This window comes from Lepidochelys olivacea (genome assembly GCF_965140295.1).
Source record: "Lepidochelys olivacea isolate rLepOli2 genome assembly, chromosome: 2".
Classification (NCBI taxonomy): Eukaryota; Metazoa; Chordata; order Testudines; family Cheloniidae; genus Lepidochelys; species Lepidochelys olivacea.
Genome location: NC_140412.1, coordinates 271,185,788 through 271,208,378, shown reverse-complemented (window position 1 = coordinate 271,208,378; position 22,591 = coordinate 271,185,788). Strand labels below are relative to the sequence as shown.

General features: G+C 63.6%; 2 protein-coding genes across 3 annotated transcripts in view; both read right to left on the bottom strand.

Moving 5' to 3' along the window:
• Positions 1–852: 852 nt before the first annotated feature.
• On the bottom strand, positions 853–14,064 carry ABCB8 (ATP binding cassette subfamily B member 8). Of its 2 annotated transcripts, XM_084619455.1 has the most exons (16): positions 13,946–14,064; positions 12,941–13,235; positions 12,558–12,713; positions 10,826–10,920; positions 10,381–10,486; positions 10,049–10,210; positions 8,563–8,648; positions 8,170–8,267; positions 7,195–7,300; positions 6,077–6,110; positions 5,425–5,561; positions 4,534–4,628; positions 3,974–4,107; positions 3,721–3,868; positions 3,195–3,445; positions 853–2,386 (listed from the first exon to the last, which is right to left on the bottom strand). In XM_084619455.1, exons 1-16 carry the CDS (start codon positions 13,990–13,992, stop codon positions 2,306–2,308), a joined length of 2,031 nt encoding a protein of 676 aa, XP_084475581.1. In that variant the 5' UTR covers positions 13,993–14,064; the 3' UTR covers positions 853–2,305. The 2 variants fall into 2 exon arrangements, with proteins under 2 accessions (XP_084475581.1, XP_084475582.1); XM_084619456.1 differs by lacking the exon at positions 10,049–10,210.
• Positions 14,065–14,828: 764 nt separating this feature from the next.
• The window catches only part of NOS3 (nitric oxide synthase 3), an 82,316-nt gene continuing 74,553 nt past the window's right edge, over positions 14,829–22,591 (bottom strand). Inside the window, exons 22-26 of the mRNA XM_084620734.1 lie at positions 18,788–18,875; positions 17,427–17,548; positions 17,003–17,151; positions 16,734–16,928; positions 14,829–15,052 (exon numbers count right to left, since the gene is read on the bottom strand). Coding sequence (XP_084476860.1) covers positions 14,843–15,052; positions 16,734–16,928; positions 17,003–17,151; positions 17,427–17,548; positions 18,788–18,875 — 764 coding nt within the window. The 3' untranslated portion in view covers positions 14,829–14,842. The remainder of the gene's footprint in view (positions 15,053–16,733; positions 16,929–17,002; positions 17,152–17,426; positions 17,549–18,787; positions 18,876–22,591) is intronic.

Here is a 22,591-nt window from a genome sequence, read left to right as displayed (position 1 = left end):
CAGCCCAGAGACAAACTCCCCGGCCGGGTCAGAGCCCCCCAGCACTCCTTCCGCAGCGATGAACCTGCCAGGGACCCCCAGCGCCCATGTCCCTGCCACAGGCCCCAGCCGGGAGCCCTCAAGGGAATGAGCCCCTCTCTCCCCACCAGCCCATGGGGCATCTGCGGGGAAGCTGGTGGGGCCTGTCAGGCTCAGCGTGCACCCCCTGCTGGGCTGTCACCGATTTCCAGGGGGTTGCACAGCCGCAGGGGGCAGCCGGTCAGCCAAGGGGCCCCCAAGCTGCCTCCAGGCTGGGGCTCTGGGGAGAGGGTGCAGGAGAGCATGGCAGCGTTTCCTGCCACTGCTGGGGTGCCCCCATGCTGGAGAGGGTCAGAAGGCTCTGGCCTGGGACTGACCCTGAAGTGGGGGACAGGCCAGGCCAAGGCTCCCCTGGCCCCACAGTGGTTCAGGGAGGGGTTTCCTCCAGGCTGGTGCTCCCTGCTGGGCGTTTGCTAGGACGGAGGGGGAAATTGAGCATCATGCCCTGGCTGGAGGTGTTCCCTCCCCCTTGGGATCTCCAATATACGACCCTTCTCTGCCCCCCGTTCCGCCGAACAGGTGAGATTAGCCCAACGCAAACCAGGGCTGTCTCTTATCTCCAGAGCTGGGACCGGGAGCAGCCACTCGCAGGGAACGGAAATAAAATCTCCAACCATACTGGAGACAGAGTCAAGGGGAAAAACTGAAAGGAAATATAACGAATGGAAAATGAATTGACTGAAGAGCTGGGATAGATGAAAACAGAGCCTGACACTGGCAAACAAGAAACCCTCCCACAGGACCCACAGCAACAAACAATTAACAGGCAGCCAGTTCAAAACAACCAAACGAAGTGATTCATCACCCAACACACAGACAACCTGTGGAACTCACTGCCAGGGGATGTTGAAGACCAAGATTATGACAGGGTTCAAAAAAGAACTAGATCAATTCCTGGCGCGTAGGTCCCTCCGTGGTGATGATCCAGGACGGGCAGGGACACAACCCCACGCTCTGAGTGTCCCCAGACTGTTTGCCAAAAGCTGGGGCTGGAGGACAGAGAACGGCTCACTCCATAGTGCCCTGTCCTGTGCATTCCCTCAAGCCCCTGGCACCGAGCTGTTGGATGGCAGGATCCTGGGCTAACAGGGCCACGGGGCTGCCCCAGTCCGGCCGTTCTGACGACTAACCAGCTGTTGAAGGAATCCAGCTGAAGGGGGCTCAGTGGACAAGTGGGGCCCACTGGGTGAAGAAAGCGGCTTGTGGCCAGAGCGGGCGGAAGAGGTGCAGCCATGGGAACACCCTCTCTCTGGAGCACGTCAAGCCGAAGGGAAGGGGGGGAGCAGGGCGTACGGCCGGTGACCATGAGGCGGGCCCAGCTGCCAGGGGAGCTCTCAGGGGTTGGCAGGACAGGCTGGGAACGGGCCCTGTTACCGAGCCGGGGACAATTTGGCGGTTCCTGGATGAAGCTCAAACGGTCCCTTCGCCCTGGTTTGCCTCGGCGGCTCCTCAGCCCAGCCCAGGAGCCCGAGCGGGCATGCAAGGTCCTGTCCAAAACCGGCCTGAGCCGTGCCCAGCCCCTCGCGGGCCAAGAGAGGGGGAGGGTCATTACCAGCGGGGGGGTGGCTCCTGCCGGGACGCAGGTCTGGGTGGGCCAGGGAGCTCCGTACCCCACGGGACGAGACCCCAGAGCAGATGGGCCTGGAGTCTTCGCTGAGCCCATCAAGGCGGATCCCCAGAGACATGAGGCCTGAGGACTTGGCCCAGGCCCCCAGCCTGTTACTCCACTTGCCTGGGCCCCTGCACAGCCCGAGCTGGGCTGGGGGTGAGTCCCCGGGGCGGGGTGGGGGGGTGGTTCTGAGTCACATCCCCATCCCCATGGCAACCCCCAGAGCCCTGGCATGTTGGGGGCACGGCCAGAGCCCGCTCCAGGCGGGGGGAGGGGGCAGGAGATGAGATCAGGGGCTGATCGCTAGGGTAATGAAGCGGGTCTGGCTGGTCCCAGCTCCCCATGCCACCCCCCGCACCCCCCAACCCCGTCTCAGACAACAGCTGCACTTGGCTTTTATTGGCGACGGGGCACAGCATGAACCTGGGCACCCAGCACCTTGCTGCGGGCCATGGCCCAAGCCCTGCCCGGGGCAGAGCCGGGGAGGGGAGCCAGAGCCAGGGAGCCCTGCCTGGGGAGAGAGGAGGGGCCCGTGGCTGGGCAGGCCCCAGTGGCTGGGCAGCCCCAGCGCCAGAGGTCGGTGCACAGATCCAGGGTCTCTGCTGCGCTCGTCCCCGCTCAGGGCTGCTCCATGGCCTGTCTGCGGATGAGCTCAGCATACAGCCCGCTCCGGCGTAGGAGCTCCGCGTGAGTCCCCACCTGGCGGGAGACCGGGGGGGGTCACAGAGCAGGCCACGCCCAACCTTGGCCCTGCGCCCCGTACCCCCCAGAATGCCCCTGTGCCCCTCCCACCAGGGGACCGCCCACCCAGAACACCCATCTCGTCCCTGTGCCCTCGTACCTCCCCATGGCCCCCGCCCCCCAGAACACCAGTCTCATCCCCGTGCCCTCGTACCTCCCCATGGCCCCCCCACCCGGGGACCACCCACCCAGAACACCCCATGCCTCCAGAACACCCATCTCGTCCCCATGCCTTCATACCTCCCCATGGCCCCCGCCCCCCAGAACACCAGTCTCATCCCCGTGCCCTCGTACCTCCCCATGGCCCCCGCCCCCCAGAACACCAGTCTCATCCCCGTGCCCTCGTACCTCCCCATGGCCCCCCCACCCGGGGACCACCCACCCAGAACACCCCATGCCCCCAGAACACCAGTCTCATCCCCATGCCTTCATACCTCCCCATGGCCCCCCCGCCCAGGGACCGCCCACCCAGAACACCCCATGCCCCCAGAACACCCATCTCATCCCCATGCCCTCGTACCTCCCCATGGCCCCTCCACCCGGGGACCACCCACCCAGAACACCCCATGCCCCCAGAACACCCATCTCATCCCCATGCCCTCGTACCTCCCCATGGCCCCCACCCCCCAGAACACCAGTCTCATCCCCGCGCCCTCGTACCTCCCCATGGCCCCCACCCCCCAGAACACCCCATGCCCCCAGAACTGGCCCCCTGCCAACCCCACCTGCAGGACTCTGCCCCCCGCCCAGCCTCGTCCCCCCTCACCTCAGCCACGCAGCCCCGGGCCAGCACCACGATGAGGTCGGCGCCCTGGACGGTGCTGAGCCGGTGGGCGATGACCAGCACGGTGCGGCCAGCCATGGCCCGCTCCAGAGCCCCCTGGACCACCTGCTCCGACTCCGCGTCCAGGGCACTCGTGGCCTCGTCCAGGATCAGCACTGCCGGGTTCTTAAGGAGGGCCCGGGCGATGGCCACACGCTGCTTCTGGCCCCCCGACAGCATCACGCCGCGCTCGCCTGGGGGGACAGGGGCTCTGTGGGGCTGTTCTGCCCATCCCATCCGGCCTGAGAGAGCCCGAGGCAGGGGCCCTCCCCCCAGGGCTGCCCCAGCTCCACTGACCCCGCGTCACGGAGACCCCACGTCACGGAGACCCCGCCGCAGCCGTACGTCCACTCGGAGCGGGTCTGGCAGCTCCAGCCAGCAGCTGCTCCCCCCCAAGCAGCCACCCCCCACGGAGGGCGCCCACTTGGGTGAGTGGGGGCACAGGAAGGAGCCAGGGCCCTGCGCTCACCCACGATGGTGCCATAGCCCTGGGGGAAGCTGTGGATGAAGCTGTCGGCGTTGGCCAGCCGGGCCGCGGCGTAGACCTCGGCGTCGGACGCGCTGGGCTTCCCAAAGCGAATGTTCTCCAGGATGGTCGTTCCAAAGAGTGCAGGCTCCTGGGGTGGGGGAGCCACCATCTCAGTGCTGGGAGCAGCCTGACCCCCGCCTGGTGCTCCACTCCCCTCACCGCCCCAGTCCCTGCTCTCTCCCGCCCCGCTCACCTGGCTGATGAAGCCAATGACCTGCCCCCGTAGCCACGAGGGGTCCAGGGTGCAGAGCTCCCGTCCGTCCAGCGTGATGGCCCCCCCCGTGGGCTCATAGAAACGCTCCAGAAGGGCCGCCACCGTCGACTTCCCTGCAGGGCAAGGGGATGAGGCTGGCAGCCGCATGGCCCACGACACAGCCTGGGCACAGAGCGCCCCACGGCCTGCCCACAGCCCAGGGAGGGGCAGGGTCCATTTCAGAGCCTTTAGGGGACTGAACTCTGAGCCGAGGTGGGGCCGAGTAGGCTGGGAGCCAGGACGCCTGGGTTCTATCCCAGCTCTGGGAGGGCAGGGGGGCGGGGAGCCAGGACGCCTGGGTTCTATCCCGGCTCTGGGAGGGCAGGGGGGCTGGGAGCCAGGACCATTCCCTGTGAGACCTTGGCCACCCCGCCCCTCTCTGGACTGGCTGCCCTGCGAGACCCCACCTGTGATGGACTTGGGGGTGGGGAGGGGGCTTTGGCACTCATGGCCCGGGGGCAGCCGAGGGGTGGGAGGAACCTGGAGACTTCCTGTGGTACCTCCTCCCGACTCGCCCACGATGGCCACTGTCTTGCGAGGGGGCAGGGTGAGGCTGAAGTTCCGTAGCACTGGGCAGCTGGGGCGCGTGGGGTAACTGCGACAGCAAGAAGAGAGGGGTCAGGCTGGGCAGGGCAGACAAGGCGGCCAAGCGCTGGGCAAGTGCGGAGAAGCTGTGCAACTGGGAGCGAGGGGCACCGGCAGGGCTGGGGGGGCAGGGCTGGGGTGGCAGGGGCTGCGGGTCGGGAGTGAGGGGCACCGGCAGGGCTGGGGGGAGCAGGGGCTGTGGGTCAGGAGTGAGGGGGCACCAGCAGGGCTGGGGGGGCAGGGCTGGGCTAGCAGGGGCTGTGGGTCGGGAGCGAGGGGGCACCAGCAGGGCTGGGCTAGCAGGGGGCTGTGGGTCGGGAACGGGAGGGCACCGGCAGGGCTGGGCTAACAGTGGGCTGTGGGTCGGGAGTGAGGGGTACCGGCAGGGCTAGCAGGGGCTGTGGGTTGGGAGTGAGGGGCACCGGCAGAGATGGGGGGGGAGCAGGGCTGGGCTAGCAGGGGGCTGTGGGTCGGGAACGAGGGGCACCAGCAAGGCTGGGCTAGCAGGGGCTGTGGGTCGAGAGTGAGGGGCACCGGCAGGGCTAGCAGGGGCTGTGGGTCGGGAACGAGGGGGCACCGGCAAGGCTGGGCTAGCAGGGGGCTGTGGGTCGGGAACGAGGGGGCACCGGCAGGCCTGGGCTAGCAGGGGGCTGTGGGTTGGGAACGAGGGGGCACCGGCTGGGCTAGCAGGGGCTGTGGGTCGGGAACGAGGGGCACCGGCAGGACTGAGGGAAGGGTGGTACAGAGGGTGAGGAGAATGACAGGTTCCCAGTGGTGCAGAACAGAGCCCCCCCAGCTGCCCTCACCTGAAGCAGACGTCCCGGAAGCAGATGTGGCCGAGCAGGGAGTGGCTGGGGATCTGGTCCCCCCCCGACAGGGACACGGTCGGCTCCAGGGTCATGAACTCAAAGACACGGGCTCCAGCGCTGAGGCCTCGCACGACCTGCGGGGACAGCGATGGGGTGGGACTGCCCGATGCCCTGGTCACCATGTCACTGGGGCAGCCCCAAGCACAGCCCCGTCTGCGTCACCCCTCCACGGCCACATGGCACCGAGTGCTGGAAGGGCCGTGGCCAGTGGGGGCCCAGCCCTTCCCCCTTGCCCAGCTGACAGTCTGGGGCCAGCACAGGGGCACAGCAGGAACCTCCGTCACCACCATTGTGCCTCAGGGGTCCCTGCCTCAGTTTACAAGGTGCAGCAGCTGGGCCAGAGCAGGGCATACGGATAAAGAACGACCAGGCAGGATCTGGCCAGTCGCACCTTCAACCAACCAGACAGGCCGGCACTTGTCCCAGTGCCCTCCGCCCAGAAGCCGCCCCGGGCCAGAATCCCAGAAGCAGCAGGCAAGCCCTGCGAACCGGCTGCTGGTACGGTCACCCCGGCCCTGTGTCAGGCTGCTAGCCCCACAAGAGCGGGGAGGTGTCAAAGGGGGACCGAGCCAGCCCCTGCCCCACCTACCTGTCCAAACAGGACGGAGATGTTGGCCATGGACCTGCCGAGGCAAGGGGAGAGGCTCTGCTCAGCACTGGGCATGGGGACATAGAATCATGGGACTGGACGGGACCTCAAGAGGTCGCCTAGTCCAGTCCCCTGCACTCACGACAGGACTACGCATTATCCAGACCATCCCTGACAGGTGATTGTCCAACCTGCTCTTAAAAATCCCCAACGATGGAGATTCCACAACCTCCCTGGGCAATTTATTCCAGTGCCGAACCACCCTGACAGGTCGGAGGTTTTTCCTAATGTCCAACCTAAACCGCCCTGGCTGCAATTTAAGCCCATTGCGTCTTGTCCTGTCCTCAGAGGTTAAGAACAACAATTTTTCTCCCCCTTTGTAACCACCTTTTATGTACTTGAAAACTGTTCTCATGTCCCCTCCCAGTCTTCTCTGCTCCAGACCAAACAGACCCAGTGTTCTCAATCTTCCCGCACAGGTCATGTTTCCTAGACCTTTCATCCGTTTTGTGGCTCTTTGGACTTTCCACATCTTTCCTGAAATGTGGGGCCAGGAACTGGACACAATACTCCAGTTGAGGCCTAATCAGCGTGGAGTAGAGCGGAAGAATTACTTCTCGTGTCTTGCTTACAACACTCCTGCTCATACAACCCAGAAGGATGTTTGTTACACCGTTGACTCATATTTAGCTTGTGATCCACTATGACCCCAGATCCCTTTCCACAGGACTCCTTCCTAGGCCGTCATTCCCCATTGTGTATGTGTGCAACTGATTGTTCCTTCCTAAGTGGAGGGCTTTGCATTTGTCCTTATTGAATTTCATCCCATTTACTTCAGACCATTTCTCCAGTTTGTCCAGATCCTTTTGAATTTTAACCCTGTCCTGCAAAGCACTTGCACCCCCTCCCAGCTTGGTATCATCCGCACACTTGATAAGTGTACTCTCTATGCCGTTATCTAAATCAGTGATGAAGATATTGAATGGAAACGTATCCAGAACCGATCCCTGCAGGACCCCACTCGTTATGCCCTTCCAGCATGACTGTGAACCACTGATAACGACTCTCCTGGTGAGCCCCACCCCGGGGTGAAATGCACACGGCTGTTGTTCTCTGACCTTTGCACTGTCTGCGAAGCCACCATGAAGGACATGAGGTCTCCAGGTGAGAGCTCCTCCCCAGCCATGAGGGAGCCCCCCACAAAGATGGTGCCCAGCACGATACCTGCAGGGGCAGAGCGCGGCACGGTGACATGAGGGCTTCCAGCCCCGCCACAGGGAGTGGGACACAGGAGAGACGAGGAGCCCGCAGCCCCCCTCAGACGCACTGGCTGGCACGGTGCCCTGACACCGAGAGGTGCCGAAGTATTTCCCTAACACCCCGGAATGGCAGCCGCCTCTGGGGTGGAGTGCAGCAGCTGGTGCCTGGCCGGGTGCACGGGGCGGGCTGAGCGGCTGGCACTGCGTGGTGCGGGCACACCCGGGGGAATTCTCCGCATCCCAGTGAGTCTGTTCCTATGGCCTTGGCATCGTTGCTCAGGGGAGTCAGGGTGAGTTGGAGACAGATCCATTAGGGCTGCCTAGGCTGGCCAGAGGCCCCCGCAGAGACTTTCTGGCTGCAGATTAACCTGGAGCCAACGGCTCCCCCAGCTCCCTGCAGGGAGCAGAGCCGAGCCCCTAGCCAGAGTAGTGCTGGGGGTGGGGGTGGGGGTGGAGTTGGGTCACAGCCATGGGGCTCATGGGGGACGGGAGAGGGGTCACAGGGGCCCTACAGTAGCATAGCTGAGGGGAGCCCTGGGGGTAGCCAGTCCAGACTGTGTCTCTGGGCTACTGAGGGCTTGTTCCAGGTGACTGACAAACCTGCTCTGGGGGGAAAAGGCTCCTGGTGCCAGGGCCAATCCTGGCTGGGCGCGATGAGGGTCCCCTAGAGCCCGGCTCAGAGGGACTCGCTGGCAGAGCTCGTGGGGGGAAGGTAGAGGGCTAGAGCCCAGAGGCTCCGTCGGAGGTGGGAGGCTGTGTGACCCACCCTTGTGAACAGACGGGACCTAGCGGGGGCTGGTTACAGCATGGCCCAGCCATGCGCCGCCCACTCACCATTCAGCACCATGTTGGACAGCCCCTGGAAGACAGCGATGCCCCTGCCCAACTTCTCATTCAGCCGGCTCGACTGATCCACCTCGTGGCAGTACAGGCTGCAAGGCAAGGAGGGGGTTGGCGACCCACACCGGGGCGGGGCTGGCAGCTGCAGGGCTTTCCTCACAGCACCTCCCCTGCACAGCGCCCCCCAGTGCCTACAGGACCTGGCCAGGGTGTGGGGGTGGCACCTCTCCTGCACAGCGCCCCCAATGCCAGGCTGGGGGGCAGGACACGGGCCCAGATGGCAAGGGACAAGGTCCTGGCTTTGGGGTCTGGGCAGCAGGGAGCATGTGCATGCGGGGCTGGTGTGAGTGGGGCAGGGTGGGGACAAAGCCACTGCCTGGTACTTACGCCACCTCTGTGTCCTCCATGGCAAAGGCCCGCACAGTCCGCACGTTTCCCAGCGCCTCATCTGCCACCCCCGTGGCCTTGGCCACCTGCAGAGAGACGGTCACAGGCCACCTTGCTCCGCGGGCGCTGCCTGCCCAATGGGGCAGGAGAAGCCATGGCTGGGGCACCTGCCACCTCAACACTCCCTCCGTACTGGGGGCCCACAAACGCACAGCCACCATTTGTGCCTGGCAGGAGTGCGGGGTGTTGCCGGCTCCTGGGCCTGGCGGAGTGGGGCCGGGGGGAGACGTTGCATTCCATAATGTTTTATGGAAATATGCTTATGAGTGGGAATATAATATAACTGGAATATGCTTCATGCAAAAGGTCTCTTGTAAGGCATCACTGCAAAGGTTATTACCTACTGAGTGTGGTCATCCTGTTTGTATGTATGCAGGGGGCTGGACTAGGTGACCTCCTGAGGTCTCTTCCAACCCTGCTAGTCTCTGGTTCTAGTATCTGAAGCTAGGCATATCAAGTATAACTCTGAGGTCCTACTGTAATCATGCAAAGTCTGGGCCCCTGCAGGTTTAGAATCTTGATGGCTCCCACTGACTAGGACAATTGATTGTAGATAGTTTATTTACCTGCAAGCCTTCCTGTGTACGGGTGGGCCAGCCCCTGGGTAATGAAGAATGATACTGGAATCCATCTTAAATCTGGTACTTTTCCATTTAGAAGTAGGGGTGGGGACCCAGAGAGACAAAAGATTCCCGCCATGTGACAAAGGTATAAAAGGGGGTGGAACAGCATAAGGAGGGTCCCAGTCATGTGAAAACCCCTGCTTCCCACCGGAGATGCCTGCTGGAACTAACAAGGACTGTACCGGGGAAAGAACTGGGCCCAGACTAGGAAGGAGTCGAGTCTGTGAAAGAAGCTTATTGGAACATCTCTAAGGGTGAGATTTACCTGTAATCAGTTTCTTAATGTATTAGGCTTAGACTTGCATGTGTTGGTTTATTTTGATTGGTAAATTACTTTGTTTTGTCTGTTATTACTTGAAACCACTTAAATCCTACTTTTTATACTTAATAAAATCACTTTTGTTTACTGGTAAACCCAGAGTAAGTGATTAATACTGGGAGGAGCAAACAGCTGTGCATCTCTCTATCTGTGTTATAGAGGGCAGACAGTTTATGAATTTACCCTGTATAAGCTTTATGCAGAGTAAAACAGATTCATTTGGGGTTTGGATCCCATTGGGAGCTGGGTGTCTGGGTGCTGGAGACAGGGAACCTGCTGAGTGGTTTTCAGTTAAAGCCTGCAGCTTTGGGGGTGTGGCCCTGATCTGAGTCTGTGTTTGCAGCAGGCTGGCGTGTCTGGCTCAACAAGGCAGGGTTCTGGAGTCCCAGGCTGGCAGGGAAAACGCGCTCAGAGGTAATCTCAGCACATCAGGTGACAGTCCCAAGGGGATCCCTGTGACCCAACCCGTCACAGGGGGTGTTACCTGCTCTTGGGCCTGGCGGGAGAGGCTGCGCAGGACAGAGCCGATCAGGGCACCGGCGCCCACCAAGCTGGGCATCACCACCAGGAGCAGCCCGGTCAGCTTGGGCGAGAGCAGGTAGAGGGAGGCGAAGCAGCCCACGGTTTGCGTGACACTGCGCAGGCCCTGGAGGCAGAGACCCAGTCAGCGGGATCCCGCGGGGCCCCCAGGCCTTCCCCAGCAGTGCCAGGAGAGGCCAAGGGCGGGGCACTCAGCACCCGGGGTGGGGGCTGCTGGCTGGGAGAGGATGGGGCTGCCCGGGGTGGGACATCCGGGGCTGCTCCCATTGGCCTCACCTGGGAGATGACGAGTTTGAAGGAGGATTTGAACTCCTGGATGTCGGTTGTGAGCCGATTGACCAGCTGCCCCGTCCGGTTGGCATCAAAGAACGCCATGTCCTGTCTGGGGGACGGGACGGGACAGGGGCTGGGGGGGAGGGGCCTGCAGGAGCTGCTGTCTCCAACTGCCCCAGCTCCCCCAGCCAACCCCCCTCTGTTCCCTCAACCAACCCCCCTGCAACCCCAGCCCCCCAACCAACCCCCTGCTCCCCAACCAACCCCCATTCCTCAGCCAGCCCCCCCAACCATCCCCCACCTCCTTCCTCCCAACCAACCCATCATTCCCCTACTCCCCAAACATGCCCCCCACTGCAGTCATTGCCCCCAGCCGCCCCCCCGCCCTTTCCCCTACGGTCATCAATCCACCCTCCTTCCCATGCATCCCCCGAGTGGGTGGATTTACCGCAGCAGGGATGCGAAGAGGGCCTTGCGCATGCTGCCGGCCACCCGCTCCCCGACCCGCGCCAGCATCACGATGTAGCTGAAGGTCAGCAGCCCCTGGGGATGGAGGAATGGCCACAGCAGTCAGCCCGAGGCCCGCCAGCCCAGCGCCCCGCCCAAGAGCACCTATGAGAGCCCCACCGCCGCAGATCTGGGGTGACTGGCCCCTCCTGGAGTCTCATCCCAACCCCAGGAGGCAGGGGCCAGCAGTGGCTTTCACATCCTGCCACAGAGGTGGTGCCAGGAATTAAAACATCCCTGGATGCAGCACCCTGTGCAGGACTAGTGCAGAGCCCTGCTGCGGGGCCAGGATCCCGCGGGCCCTGCTGCCATAAACAACAGTCCCACACAGGGCTCTACCTGGACATCTTGGTACCCACATAAAACATCCTCTTTGAATCTTCCTCAGTCCCTGGCCTCAGCAACCTCCTGTGGCAGAGAGTTCCACAGTCCAGCCACACCTTGCGGGACAGCATTTCCTCAGATCAGTTTGGAACGTCCCACCATTTAATTTCATGGACTGGCCCCTCGTCCTTGTGTTACGAGTCAGGAAGCCCAGCCAGGCCCGATCTCACTGATCTAGGCCAGGCGTTATTTTATAGACTTCTCACGCAGCCTCTTGTGCGTCTGCTCTCTGTGGTAACAACCCCAGTCGTTCCAGTCTCTCCTTGTAACAGAGCGTTTCCAGGTCCGGGGTCATCTCTGTGGCCCTTGTCTGAACCCCCTCGAGCTCTGCAATAGCCTGCCTGGGACAGAGCGCCCATGCTGCACACAGGATCCAGAGGAGGTGGTGCCATTGGTTTAAAAAAAGGCATTTGAATATTCTCGGTTTTTCACCTCCCCAGTCCTTAAGCATCCCAACATCACCTCAGCTTTTTTGACCACAGCTGCGCATTGAGCAGAGATCTTTACTGAGCTGTCGGCAGGGACGCCCAGATCCCTTTCCTGGGCTGACACCGTTAATGTCAAGCCCTGTCAGGTGGACAAGTAGTTCGTATTTTCCCCTTCAATGCGCATTACTTAGTATTTATCAGCAGTGAACTTCACTGGCTGTCATACAGCCCTTTCACCCAGCTGGGCTTGGGATCTTTGAGTTCCTCACCGCCCTCTCTGGGCCTGACTCCCCTAAATAACTTCTCAGCTGCAAATGCTGCTACTTCCCTGCTCACCCTCCTTTCCAGACCCCTGATAAATTCATTAAGCACAGGACCTAGCCTGACGCCTTCAGGCTCCTCTGTTAACCTTGTGTCCTTTAGTCCTGCTCTCGCTTTCTATGCCCAGCCAGCCTTTGATCCACGACAATACCGTCTCTCTCACCCAGGATGACTTCGCTTCTTTAGCCACCTCTTGTGGGGGACCTTGGAAAAGGCCTTTGGAATGTCTAAATTACGTCAGCTCATTCAGTAGATGAGTGAGAAGTGATTTTCCTTGGCAAAAATCATGCTGGTTATAACCCTGATCTTCTGTTGTTAAAGATCATTTCAACCAGCCTGCCAGGTACAGATGTACGGCTGACTGATCTAATTCCCCGGGTCACCCCAGGGCCTTCCCTAGATCTGGGTACAGCATTTGGCCCCCTCGGGTCGCCTGGGACAGGGGCTGCATATCTCTGTTAGAGAGGACCAGGGCGGGGGGTGTTCAGAGCCCAACAGCTCACAGCCCTCCCTGCCCCTGCCAGCCCCCCCCCGGCTCACCTGCAGGCTGTAGAGCAGGAGCAGGCGGAGGGCAGGCCGGCGCACCTCCCGCAGGTAGGTCCCAACACGCTGCTGGGTGCAGCGTGCCACCACGTTCACCAGCTCCCCCAGGAGCATGGGGATCCGGATGTTGAGCAGGGCCACGCCCAAGGCAAACTGCAGAGAGAGATCAGAGCCCAGCATTGACCCCTGGGGCCCACGGGCTGGGCCAGGCCGGTGGGGGTATCACCCCCAGGGCCACGTGGGTCAGACTGAGACATGGGGGGTACGGGCCCGGGAGCCCCCAGACTGGCCAAGGCTGGAGCCTGCTGGTCCGGCAGGGGGCTGGGCTCCTCCACCAGGCCCCACCGCGTTCTCTGGGGGGCGCGCCAGGAGGTTCTTACCACGACGGCTGCCGACAGGGCCAGCAGCTGCGGGCGAAGGAACTTCCAGAACTCGGCCCAGGCGAAGTCGGGCTCTGGCTTGGGGGAAGCAGGGGCCGGGCCGGGGCTCCCAGCCTCCTGGCAACGAGCTCCTCTGCGGGCGAGGCCGGCCCCCAGGCCCAGCAAGGCTGGGCCCGCCAGGAGCGCGGTGGCCCGGCCCAGCGAGAAGGGGCAGCGGGGCAGGGCTGGGGACGGCGCGGCCAGGCGGCCGGGGGCTCGGAGGAAGATGGAGACTCTGGCATGACTGGCCACATACCTAAAAGGAGAAGGGGGGGTGAGGCGCCCCGGGCGGTGCCCGCTCCCCCCTGCTCCCCGGGCCCGGCTCCCCCCTCTGCCCACGGCTCCAACTCCCCCCCCGCGCCCGGCTCCCCCCTGCTCCCCGCGCCCAGCTCCCCCCTCTGCCCATGGCTCCAGCTCCCCCCTCTGCCCACAGCTCCCCCCTGCTCCCCGCTCCCGGCTCCCCCCTCTGCCCACGGCTCCAACTCCCCCCCCGCGCCCGGCTCCCCCCTGCTCCCCGCGCCCAGCTCCCCCCTCTGCCCATGGCTCCAGCTCCCCCCTCTGCCCACGGCTCCCCCCTGCTCCCCGCTCCCCGGGCCCGGCTCCCCCCTCTGCCCACGGCTCCAGCTCCCCCCTCTGCCCACGGCTCCCCCCTGCTCCCCGCTCCCCCCTCTGCCCATGGCTCCAGCTCCCCCCCCGCGCCCAGCTCCCCCCTCTGCCCACGGCTCCAGCTCCCCCCCCGCGCCCAGCTCCCCCCTCTGCCCATGGCTCCAGCTCCCCCCCCGCGCCCAGCTCCCCCCTGCTCCCCGCTCCCCCCCCGGGCCCGGCTCCCCCCTGCTCCCCCCCCGGGCCCGGCGGGGAGCGTGTCACACCGGCGCGCGCCGTGGGGGCTCCAGCGGCACGTGCACGGGGGGGGGCAGCGGGCTCCGGGCTGGGACCGGGAACCCAGGCGTCCGGGTGACGCGCTACCTGGCCCGGCAGCCCCCGCGCCCCGCCCGGAGCAGCAGCAGCAGCATCGCGAAAGCAGCGGCCCGGCCGGCCCACAATGCACCGCGCCACGGGCTGCGGGGGCGGGTCGTCGCCGCCGAGAGCTTCCGGGCCAGAGCCCCGCCCCCTGGCTGACCCCGCCCCCAAGCCAGAGCCCCGCCCCTCCCTGGGCGAACCCCGCCCCCCCGGCCAGAGCCCCGCCCATTCACAGACTGACCCCGCCCCTCCCTGGGCCAGAGCCCCGCCCATTCACAGACTGACCCCGCCCCTCCCTGGGCCAGAGCCCCGCCCATTCACAGACTGACCCCGCCCCTCCCTGGGCCAGAGCCCCGCCCATTCACAGACTGACCCCGCCCCGCCCTGGGCCAGAGCCCCGCCCATTCACAGACTGACCCCGCCCCGCCCTGGGCCAGAGCCCCGCCCATTCACAGACTGACCCCGCCCCTGGGGCAAAGCCCCACCTCTCCCGGCAATGACCCCGCCCCCAGCCAGAGCCCCGCCCCTCTCGGACTGGAGTCAGACGGGCAGCTCTGGCCGAGGCTCCGTGGCCCCAGCTCTGCCCCCTGCCAGGTGCCCCAGGGCCAGGGCCCGAGGAAAGCAGCTGGCTCCCTGCCCCCTGGAGCAGCGGCAGCCCGGGGTGACCGGCTTCCTTCTGGGCGTTGGTGCAGCCGGCTGTGCTGGCCGGCTCCGTGCCCTGAGGCCATCGGACCCACGGCCGGCTGGGGCTGGGCAGAGTCTGAGTGGGTGGCCCTGCCCTCGCAGCGGGGCTGGGCCCCAGACCATGGGGGTGCGGGAGGCCACACCGGACACGGGGCCGGTCCCCGAGTCGCTAGAGTCATCGTGGAAAACGACGAGCTGCAATTATCAAAACTAAACGCTTTATTGGGGGGCTGCAGGGGGGGAGGCAGCAGCAGTGGGGCAAAGGGCCCTGCTCCCACCCCCATGGGCCGAGGAGCCAGGGGCCACGCAGGGGGCGGGCTCCAGCAGGCTCCGCGCCTGCGCCGAGAAGGACTGAGAGCGGATCCGCGAGGCCACCTCCTGCGTGCGGAACGTCAGGCCGAAGATGTCCTCGTGGCAGCGGTTCTGGTCCTGGGGGAGAGACCCGGGGTGAGGGGCGCCGGGCAGGGCAGCACCCACAGGGCACCGAGACTGATGCCCAGGGAGCCCTGCAATTCCAGCCCCCCTCCATCCCAACCCGCAGCCCTTATCCCAGCCCCGGGGCCCCCCACCCCCCTGCCCTGCCGGCACCCCTCCGTCCCATCCCGCAGCCCCTATCCCAGCCCTGCCGCACCCCTCAGTCCCAACCTGCAGCCCCTACCCAGCCCTGCCGGCACCCCTCAGTCCCAACCCGCAGCCCCTATCCCAGCCCCGGGGCCCCCCCGCCCCCCAGCCCTGCCGGCACCCCTCCGTCCCCACCTGCAGCCCCTATCCCAGCCCTGCCGCACCCCTCAGTCCCAACCTGCAGCCCCTATCCCAGCCCTGCCAGCACCCCTCAGTCCCAACCCACAGCCCCTATCCCAGCCCTGCCGCACCCCTCAGTCCCAACCTGCAGCCCCTATCCCAGCCCTGCCACACCCCTCCGTCTCATCCCACAGCCCCTATCCCAGCCCTGCCGCACCCCTCAGTCCCAACCTGCAGCCCCTACCCAGCCCTGCCGGCACCCCTCAGTCCCAACCCGCAGCCCCTATCCCAGCCCCGGGGCCCCCCCGCCCCCCAGCCCTGCCGGCACCCCTCCGTCCCCACCTGCAGCCCCTATCCCAGCCCTGGCAGCACCCCTCCGTCCCCACCCGCAGCCCTTATCCCAGCCCCGGGGCCTCCCACCCCCCTGCCCTGCCGGCACCCCTCCGTCCCATCCCGCAGCCCCTATCCCAGCCCTGCCGGCACCCCTCCGTCCCCACCCGCAGCCCTTATCCCAGCCCCGGGGCCTCCCACCCCCCTGCCCTGCCGGCACCCCTCTGTCCCATCCCGCAGCCCCTATCCCAGCCCTGCCGCACCCCTCAGTCCCAACCTGCAGCCCCTATCCCAGCCCTGCCAGCACCCCTCAGTCCCAACCCGCAGCCCCTATCCCAGCCCTGCCGCACCCCTCAGTCCCAACCTGCAGCCCCTCACCCAGCTCTGCCGCACCCCTCAGTCCCAAACCGCAGCTCCTATCCCAGCCCCGGGGCCCCCCCGCCCTCCAGCCCTGCCGGCACTCCTCCATCCCCACCTGCAGCCCCTATCCCAGCCCTGCCAGCACCCCTCCGTCCCCACCCACAGCCCTTATCCCAGACCCGGGGCCCCCCACCTCCCTGCCCTGCCGGCACCCCTCCGTCCCATCCCGCAGCCCCTATCCCAGCCCTGCCGCACCCCTCAGTCCCAACCTGCAGCCCTAACCCAGCCCTGCCGCACCCCTCAGTCCCAACCCGCAGCCCCTATCCCAGCCCTGCCGCCCCCCTCAGTCCCAACCTGCAGCCCCTATCCCAGCCCCGGGGACCCCCAGCCCTGCCAGCACCCCTCCGTCCGCACCCACAGCCCCTATCCCAGCCCCGGGGGCCCCCCACCCCCCAGCCCTGCCGGCACCCCTCCGTCCCCACCCTCAGCCCCTATCCCAGCCCCGGGCCCCCCCACCCCCCAGCTCTGCCAGCACCCCTCCATCCCATCCCCAGCCCTGGGGTCCCACCCCCACAGCTCTGCCGGTGCCCCTCACTGCTGACCCACAGCCCCCTACTTGCCTACGCCAGGCTGCCCGCGTCCCCGTGCCCCCAGCTGGGGCCGCTCCCCCACCCCGTACCCGGAGTTCGCTGATTAGGTCTCCGGCCTCGGCCAGCGTCATGCCTCCCTCCTGGGCCAGGATCTGCTGCACCGTCTGCAGGACGCCGGTGGCCATGGTGACGTCCCCGCAGACGTAGAGGTGGCCCCCGCGCTGGCATAGCACCTGGTGCACCTCGCCCGGCAGCTGCGTCCGCAGGACGTCCTGCACGTAGGCCTGGGGCAGGGCAGAGCGTCAGTGCGGGCCGCCCCGGCCCCCCAGCCAGCCCCGCTGGGCGCAGCCCCCGTTACCTTGGGGATGTCGGGGTCCCTGGAGAAAGCCGTCAGCACCCGGCTCAGCGCCCCCTTCTGCTGGGCCTCCAGCGCCTCCTGCTGGTAGAGGTGGTCGAGGCGGGCACAGCGGCAGCCGAACACCAGGGTCATCTCGCCCGGCCGGAGGCCTGGAGGGCAGGGGCAGGGTGAGGGGCAGTAGTGGCCCCCCAGCCCCGGGATCCTGCTCCCGCCCTGGCCCTGCCGAGACCCCTCCCGGACACACCCTCCCAGTGCCCCTCGGCAAGGCGCACCAGGTCCCCCCAGCCAAGAGCCCTAGGGACCCCCAGCCTCTCCGCCCAATCCAGGCCCCCCAGGCCCTGTCCCCAGTCCCCCAACCTGCCCAGGCCATGAGCCCTAGGGACCCCCAGCCCCCCGCCCAATCCAGGCCCCCCGGCCGTCTGACCTTCCGTCTCCATGGCGTGCAGCCGCTGCTGCCAGAAGCCCCGGAAGGGGGCGATGCCGGTGCCCGGACCCACCAGGATGCAGGGGGCACTGGGGTCCTGCGGGAGCCGGAAGGACGGGGCCCTGTGTGGGGAGGGACGGTGTCTGGGGCATGGCACCGGGTCGAGCCGCCTGCACGCTGCAGGGCCTCGGGGCAGGGGCCACGGCAGCAGAAAGGGTTAATGGGAGGAGGAGGGGTCCCCAGACTAGGGGTGGAGCAGGGCATGCTGGGAGATGTGGGGCCTGTGGGGTGAAAGAGCCACAGGAGGGAGCATGCGGGCAGGGTCCAAGCCCCACCAGCCCCCACCCTGAGCCTCATGCAGGGTCCCCCCCTCCCCTCGCCCTGGCTCTGTCCTGGGCAGGGTCCCACCCCCATCCAGGCTCTGTGCCCCGGGGCAGGGTCCCAGCTCTGCCAGCCCCCCGCCTTGGCTCTGTGCCACGGGGCAGGGTCCCAGCTCTGCCAGCCCCCCGCCTTGGCTCTGTGCCCCAGGGCAGGGTCCCAGCCCCGCCAGCCCCCCGCCTTGGCTCTGTGCCACGGGGCAGGGTCCCAGCCCTGCCAGCCCCCCGCCTTGGCTCTGTGCCCCGGGGCAGGGTCCCAGCTCCGCCAGCCCCCCGCCTTGGCTCTGTGCCCCGGGGCAGGGTCCCAGCTCTGCCAGCCCCCCGCCTTGGCTCTGTGCCCCGGGGCAGGGTCCCAGCCCCGCCAACCCCCCGCCTTGGCTCTGTGCCCCAGGGCAGGGTCCCAGCTCTGCCAGCCCCCTGCCTTGGCTCTGTGCCCCATGCAGGGTCCCGGCTCTGCCAGCCCCCGCCTTGGCTCTGTGCCCCAGGCAGGGTCCCAGCTCTGCCAGCCACCCCCCTTGGCTCTGTGCCCCGGGGCAGGGTCCCAGCTCTGCCAGCCCCCCGCCTTGGCTCTGTGCCCCGGGGCAGGGTCCCAGCCCCGCCAGCCCCCCGCCTTGGCTCTGTGCCCCGGGGCAGGGTCCCAGCCCCGCCAACCCCCCGCCTTGGCTCTGTGCCCCGGGGCAGGGTCCCAGCCCCGCCAACCCCCCGCCTTGGCTCTGTGCCCCGGGGCAGGGTCCCAGCTCTGCCAGCCCCCAGCCTTGGCTCTGTGCCCCATGCAGGGTCCCGGCTCTGCCAGCCCCCCGCCTTGGCTCTGTGCCCCAGGCAGGGTCCCGGCTCTGCCAGCCACCCCCCTTGGCTCTGTGCCCCGGGGCAGGGTCCCAGCTCTGCCAGCCCCCCGCCTTGGCTCTGTGCCCCGGGGCAGGGTCCCAGGTCTGCCAGCCCCCCACCGTGGCTCTGTGCCCCATGCAGGGTCCCGGCCCCCCTTACCCTCTGATGAAGGCAGGCACCATGTCCCCCTCCTGCAGCTGGGCCAGCCAGGTGGAACAGACACCGAAGTGCAGGGGCCCCTTGCCGTCTGTGGGACACAGGGGAGGAGGGGCAGGGTGCTCAGAAGCCTGATGGGGATGGCACCTGGCCCGCATCCCCCTCCCCTTCCACCCGGTACCCTCCCCACCTCCCCTCTCCCACTCAGATACCCTCCCTCCATCTCCCCTCCCAAGCTCCATCTCCCTGGGGTGGGGGTGGGGTTGGGGGAGCCAGGCTGCTCACCTTGCTGCGGGGTTGCCCTGGCCATGGGGTATCACTCACTCTAGGTGTGGGGGGGTGTTGCTCATCCTCACTGGGGGTGGGGTCACTCCCTGGCTGTGTGGGGTGGAAGAGGGGTTGCTCCCCTGGCTGGGGATAATATTCAAGGCATAACTATCATGGCAATTAATTGATCTTTAACTATTCATGGTAAATAGGCCCAATGGCCTGTGATGGGATGTTAGATGGGTGGGATCTGAGTTACTACAGAGAATTATTTCCTGGGTGTCTGGCTGGTGAGTCTTCCACACATGCTCAGGGTTCAGCTGATCGCCATATTTGGGGTCGGGAAGGAATTTTCCTCCAGGGCAGATTGGAAGAGGCCCTGGGGGTTTTTCCCCTTCCTCTGTAGTATGGGGCACGGGTCACTTGCTGGAGGATTCTCTGCTCCTGGAAGTCTTTAAACCACAATTTGAGGACTTCAATAGCTCAGACATAGGTGAGAGGTTTATCCCAAGAGTGGGTGGGTGAGATTCTGTGGCCTGCATTGGGCAGGAGGTCAGACTAGATCATCATAATGGTCCCTTCGGACCTTAATATCTATGAATCTATGTAAAAAGAAAAGGAGGACTTGTGGCACCTTAGAGACTAACCAATTTATCTGAGTATAAGCTTTCGGGAGCCATAGCTCACTTCATCGGATGCATGCAGTGGAAAATACAGTGGGGAGATTTAAATACACAGAGAACATGAAACAATGGGTGTTACCATACACACTGTAACCAGAGTGATCAGGTGAGGTGAGCTATTACCAGGAGGAAGCAGGGGCGGGGGCGGAACCTTTTGTAGTGATAATCAAGGTGGGCCATTTCCAGCAGTTGACAAGAACGTCTGAGGAACAGCGAGGGTGGGGTGGGGGAATAAACATGGGGAAATAGTTTTACACAAAGATGGACTACAAGCTGTCAGGAACAGTATCCCTGATAATGTCACGGCAAACCTGGTGGCTGAACGTTGTGACTTTGTTCTCACCCATAACTAGTTCACCTTTGGGGACAATGTATACCTTCAGATCAGCGGCACTGCTATGGGTACCCGCAGGGCCCCACACTATGCCAACATTTTTATGGCTGACTTAGAACAGCGCTTCCTCAGCTCTCGTCCCCTAACGCCCCTACTCTACTTGCGCTACATTGATGACATCTTCATCATCTGGACCCATGGAAAAGAAGCCCTTGAGGAATTCCACCATGATTTCAACTATTTCCATCCCACCATCAACCTCAGCCTGGTCCAGTCCACACAAGACATCCACTTCCTGGACACTACGATGCTAATAAGCGATGGTCACATAAACACCACCCTATACCGGAAACCTACTGACCGCTATTCCTACCTACATGCCTCCAGTTTTCACCCTGACCACACCACACGATCCATCATCTACAGCCAAGCTCTACGATAAAACTGCATTTGCTCCAACCCCTCAGACAGAGAAACACCCACAAAATCTCTATCAAGCGTTCTTACAACTACAATACCCACCTGCGGAAGTGAAGAAACAGATTGATAGAGCCAGAGGAGTACCCAGAAGTCACCTACTACAGGACAGGCCTAACAAAGAAAATAACAGAACGCCACTAGCCGTCACCTTCAGCCCCCAACTAAAACCCCTCCAACGCATCATCAAGGATCTACAACCTATCCTGAAGGACGACCATCACCCTCACAGATCTTGGGAGACAGGCCAGTCCTTTCTTACAGACAGACCCCCAACCTGAAGCAAATATTCACCAGCAAACACACACCACACAACAGAACCACTAACCCAGGAACCTATCCTTGCAACAAAACCCATTGCCAACTGTGTCCACCTATCTATTCAGGGGACACCATCATAGGGCCTAATCACATCAGCCACACTGTCAGAGGCTCGTTCACCTGCACATCTACCAATGTGATACATGCCATCATGTGCCAGCAATGCCCCTCTGCCATTTACATTGGTCAAACTGGACAGTCTCTACGTAAAAGAATAAATGGACACAAATCAGACGTCAACAATTATAACATTCAAAAACCAGTCACAGATCACTTCAGTCTCTCTGGTCACTCCATTACAGACCTAAAAGTTGCAATTCTTCAACAAAACAAACTTCAAAAACAGACTCCAGGGAGAGACTGCTGAACTGGAATTAATTTGCAAACTGTATACAATGAACTTAGGGTATGTCTACACTACGAAATTAGGTCGAATTTATAGAAGTCGGTTTTTTAGAAATCGGTTTTATATATTCGAGTGTGTGCGTCCCCACAGAAAATGCTCTAAGTGCATTAAGTGCATTAACTCGGCGGAGCGCTTCCACAGTACCAAGGCTAGCGTCGACTTCCGGAGCGTTGCACTGTGGGTAGCTATCCCACAGTTCCCGCAGTCTCCGCTGCCCATTGGAATTCTGGGTTGAGATCCCAATGCCTGATGGGGCTAAAACATTGTCGCGGGTGGTTCTGGGTACATATCGTCAGGCCCCCGTTCCCTCCCTCCCTCCGTGAAAGCAAGGGCAGACAATCGTTTCGCGCCTTTTTTCCTGAGTTACCTGTGCAGACGCCATACCACGGCAAGCATGGAGCCCGCTCAGGTAACCGTCACCCTATGACTCCTGGGTGCTGGCAGATGCTGTACTGCATTGCTACGCAGCAGCAACCCATTGCCTTGTGGCAGCAGACGGTGCAATTGGACTGGTAGCCGTCATCGTCATGTCCGAGGTGCTCCTGGTGGCCTGTGTGAGGTCGATCAGGAGCGCCTGGGCAGACATGAGCGCAGGGACTAAATTTGGAGTGACTTGACCAGGTCATTCTCTTTAGTCCTGCAGTTAGTCCTATTGAACCATCTTATGGTGAGCAGGCAGGTGATACGGACTGCTAGCAGTCCTATTGCATCATCTTCTGCCGGGCAGGCAAGAGATGAGGATGGCTAGCAGTCCTATTGTACCATCTTCTGCCGAGCAGCCATGAGATGTGGATGGCATGCAGTCCTTCTGCACCGTCTGCTGCCAGCCAAAGATGTAAAGGATAGATGGAGTGGATCAAAACAAGAAATAGACCAGATTTGTTTTGTACTCATTTGCAAACCCCCCCCCACCCCCGTCTAGGGGACTCATTCCTCTAGGTCACACTGCAGTCACTCACAGAGAAGGTGCAGCGAGGTAAATCTAGCCATGTATCAATCAGAGGCCAGACTAACCTCCTTGTTCCAATAAGAACAATAACTTAGGTGCACCATTTCTTATTGGAACCCTCCGTGAAGTCCTGCCTGAAATACTCCTTGATGTAAAGCCACCCCCTTTGTTGATTTTAGCTCCCTGTAAGCCAACCCTGTAAGCCGTGTCGTCAGTCGCCCCTCCCTGCGTCAGAGCAACGGCAAATTCGACCCAGAAAGGCCGATTTAAGCGCTAATCCACTTGTCAGGGGTGGAGTAAGGAAATCGATTTTAAGAGCCCTTTAAGTCGAAATAAAGGGCTTCATCGTGTGGACAGGTGCTGGTTTACA

What these genes read in the sequence shown, in the direction of transcription:
- ABCB8 (XM_084619455.1), bottom strand. Translation starts at nt 13,992, where the DNA reads ATGCTGCTGCTGCTGCTCCGGGCGGGGCGCGGGGGCTGCCGGGCCAG. An exon ending in TCCTGCTCTACAGCCTGCAG is followed by an intron (nt 10,921 to 12,557) that starts GTGAGCCGGGGG and finishes CTCCATCCCCAG; the next exon opens with GGGCTGCTGACCTTCAGCTA. An exon ending in TCTCCGTCCTGTTTGGACAG is followed by an intron (nt 5,562 to 6,076) that starts GTAGGTGGGGCA and finishes CTGTCCCCGCAG; the next exon opens with GTCGTGCGAGGCCTCAGCGC.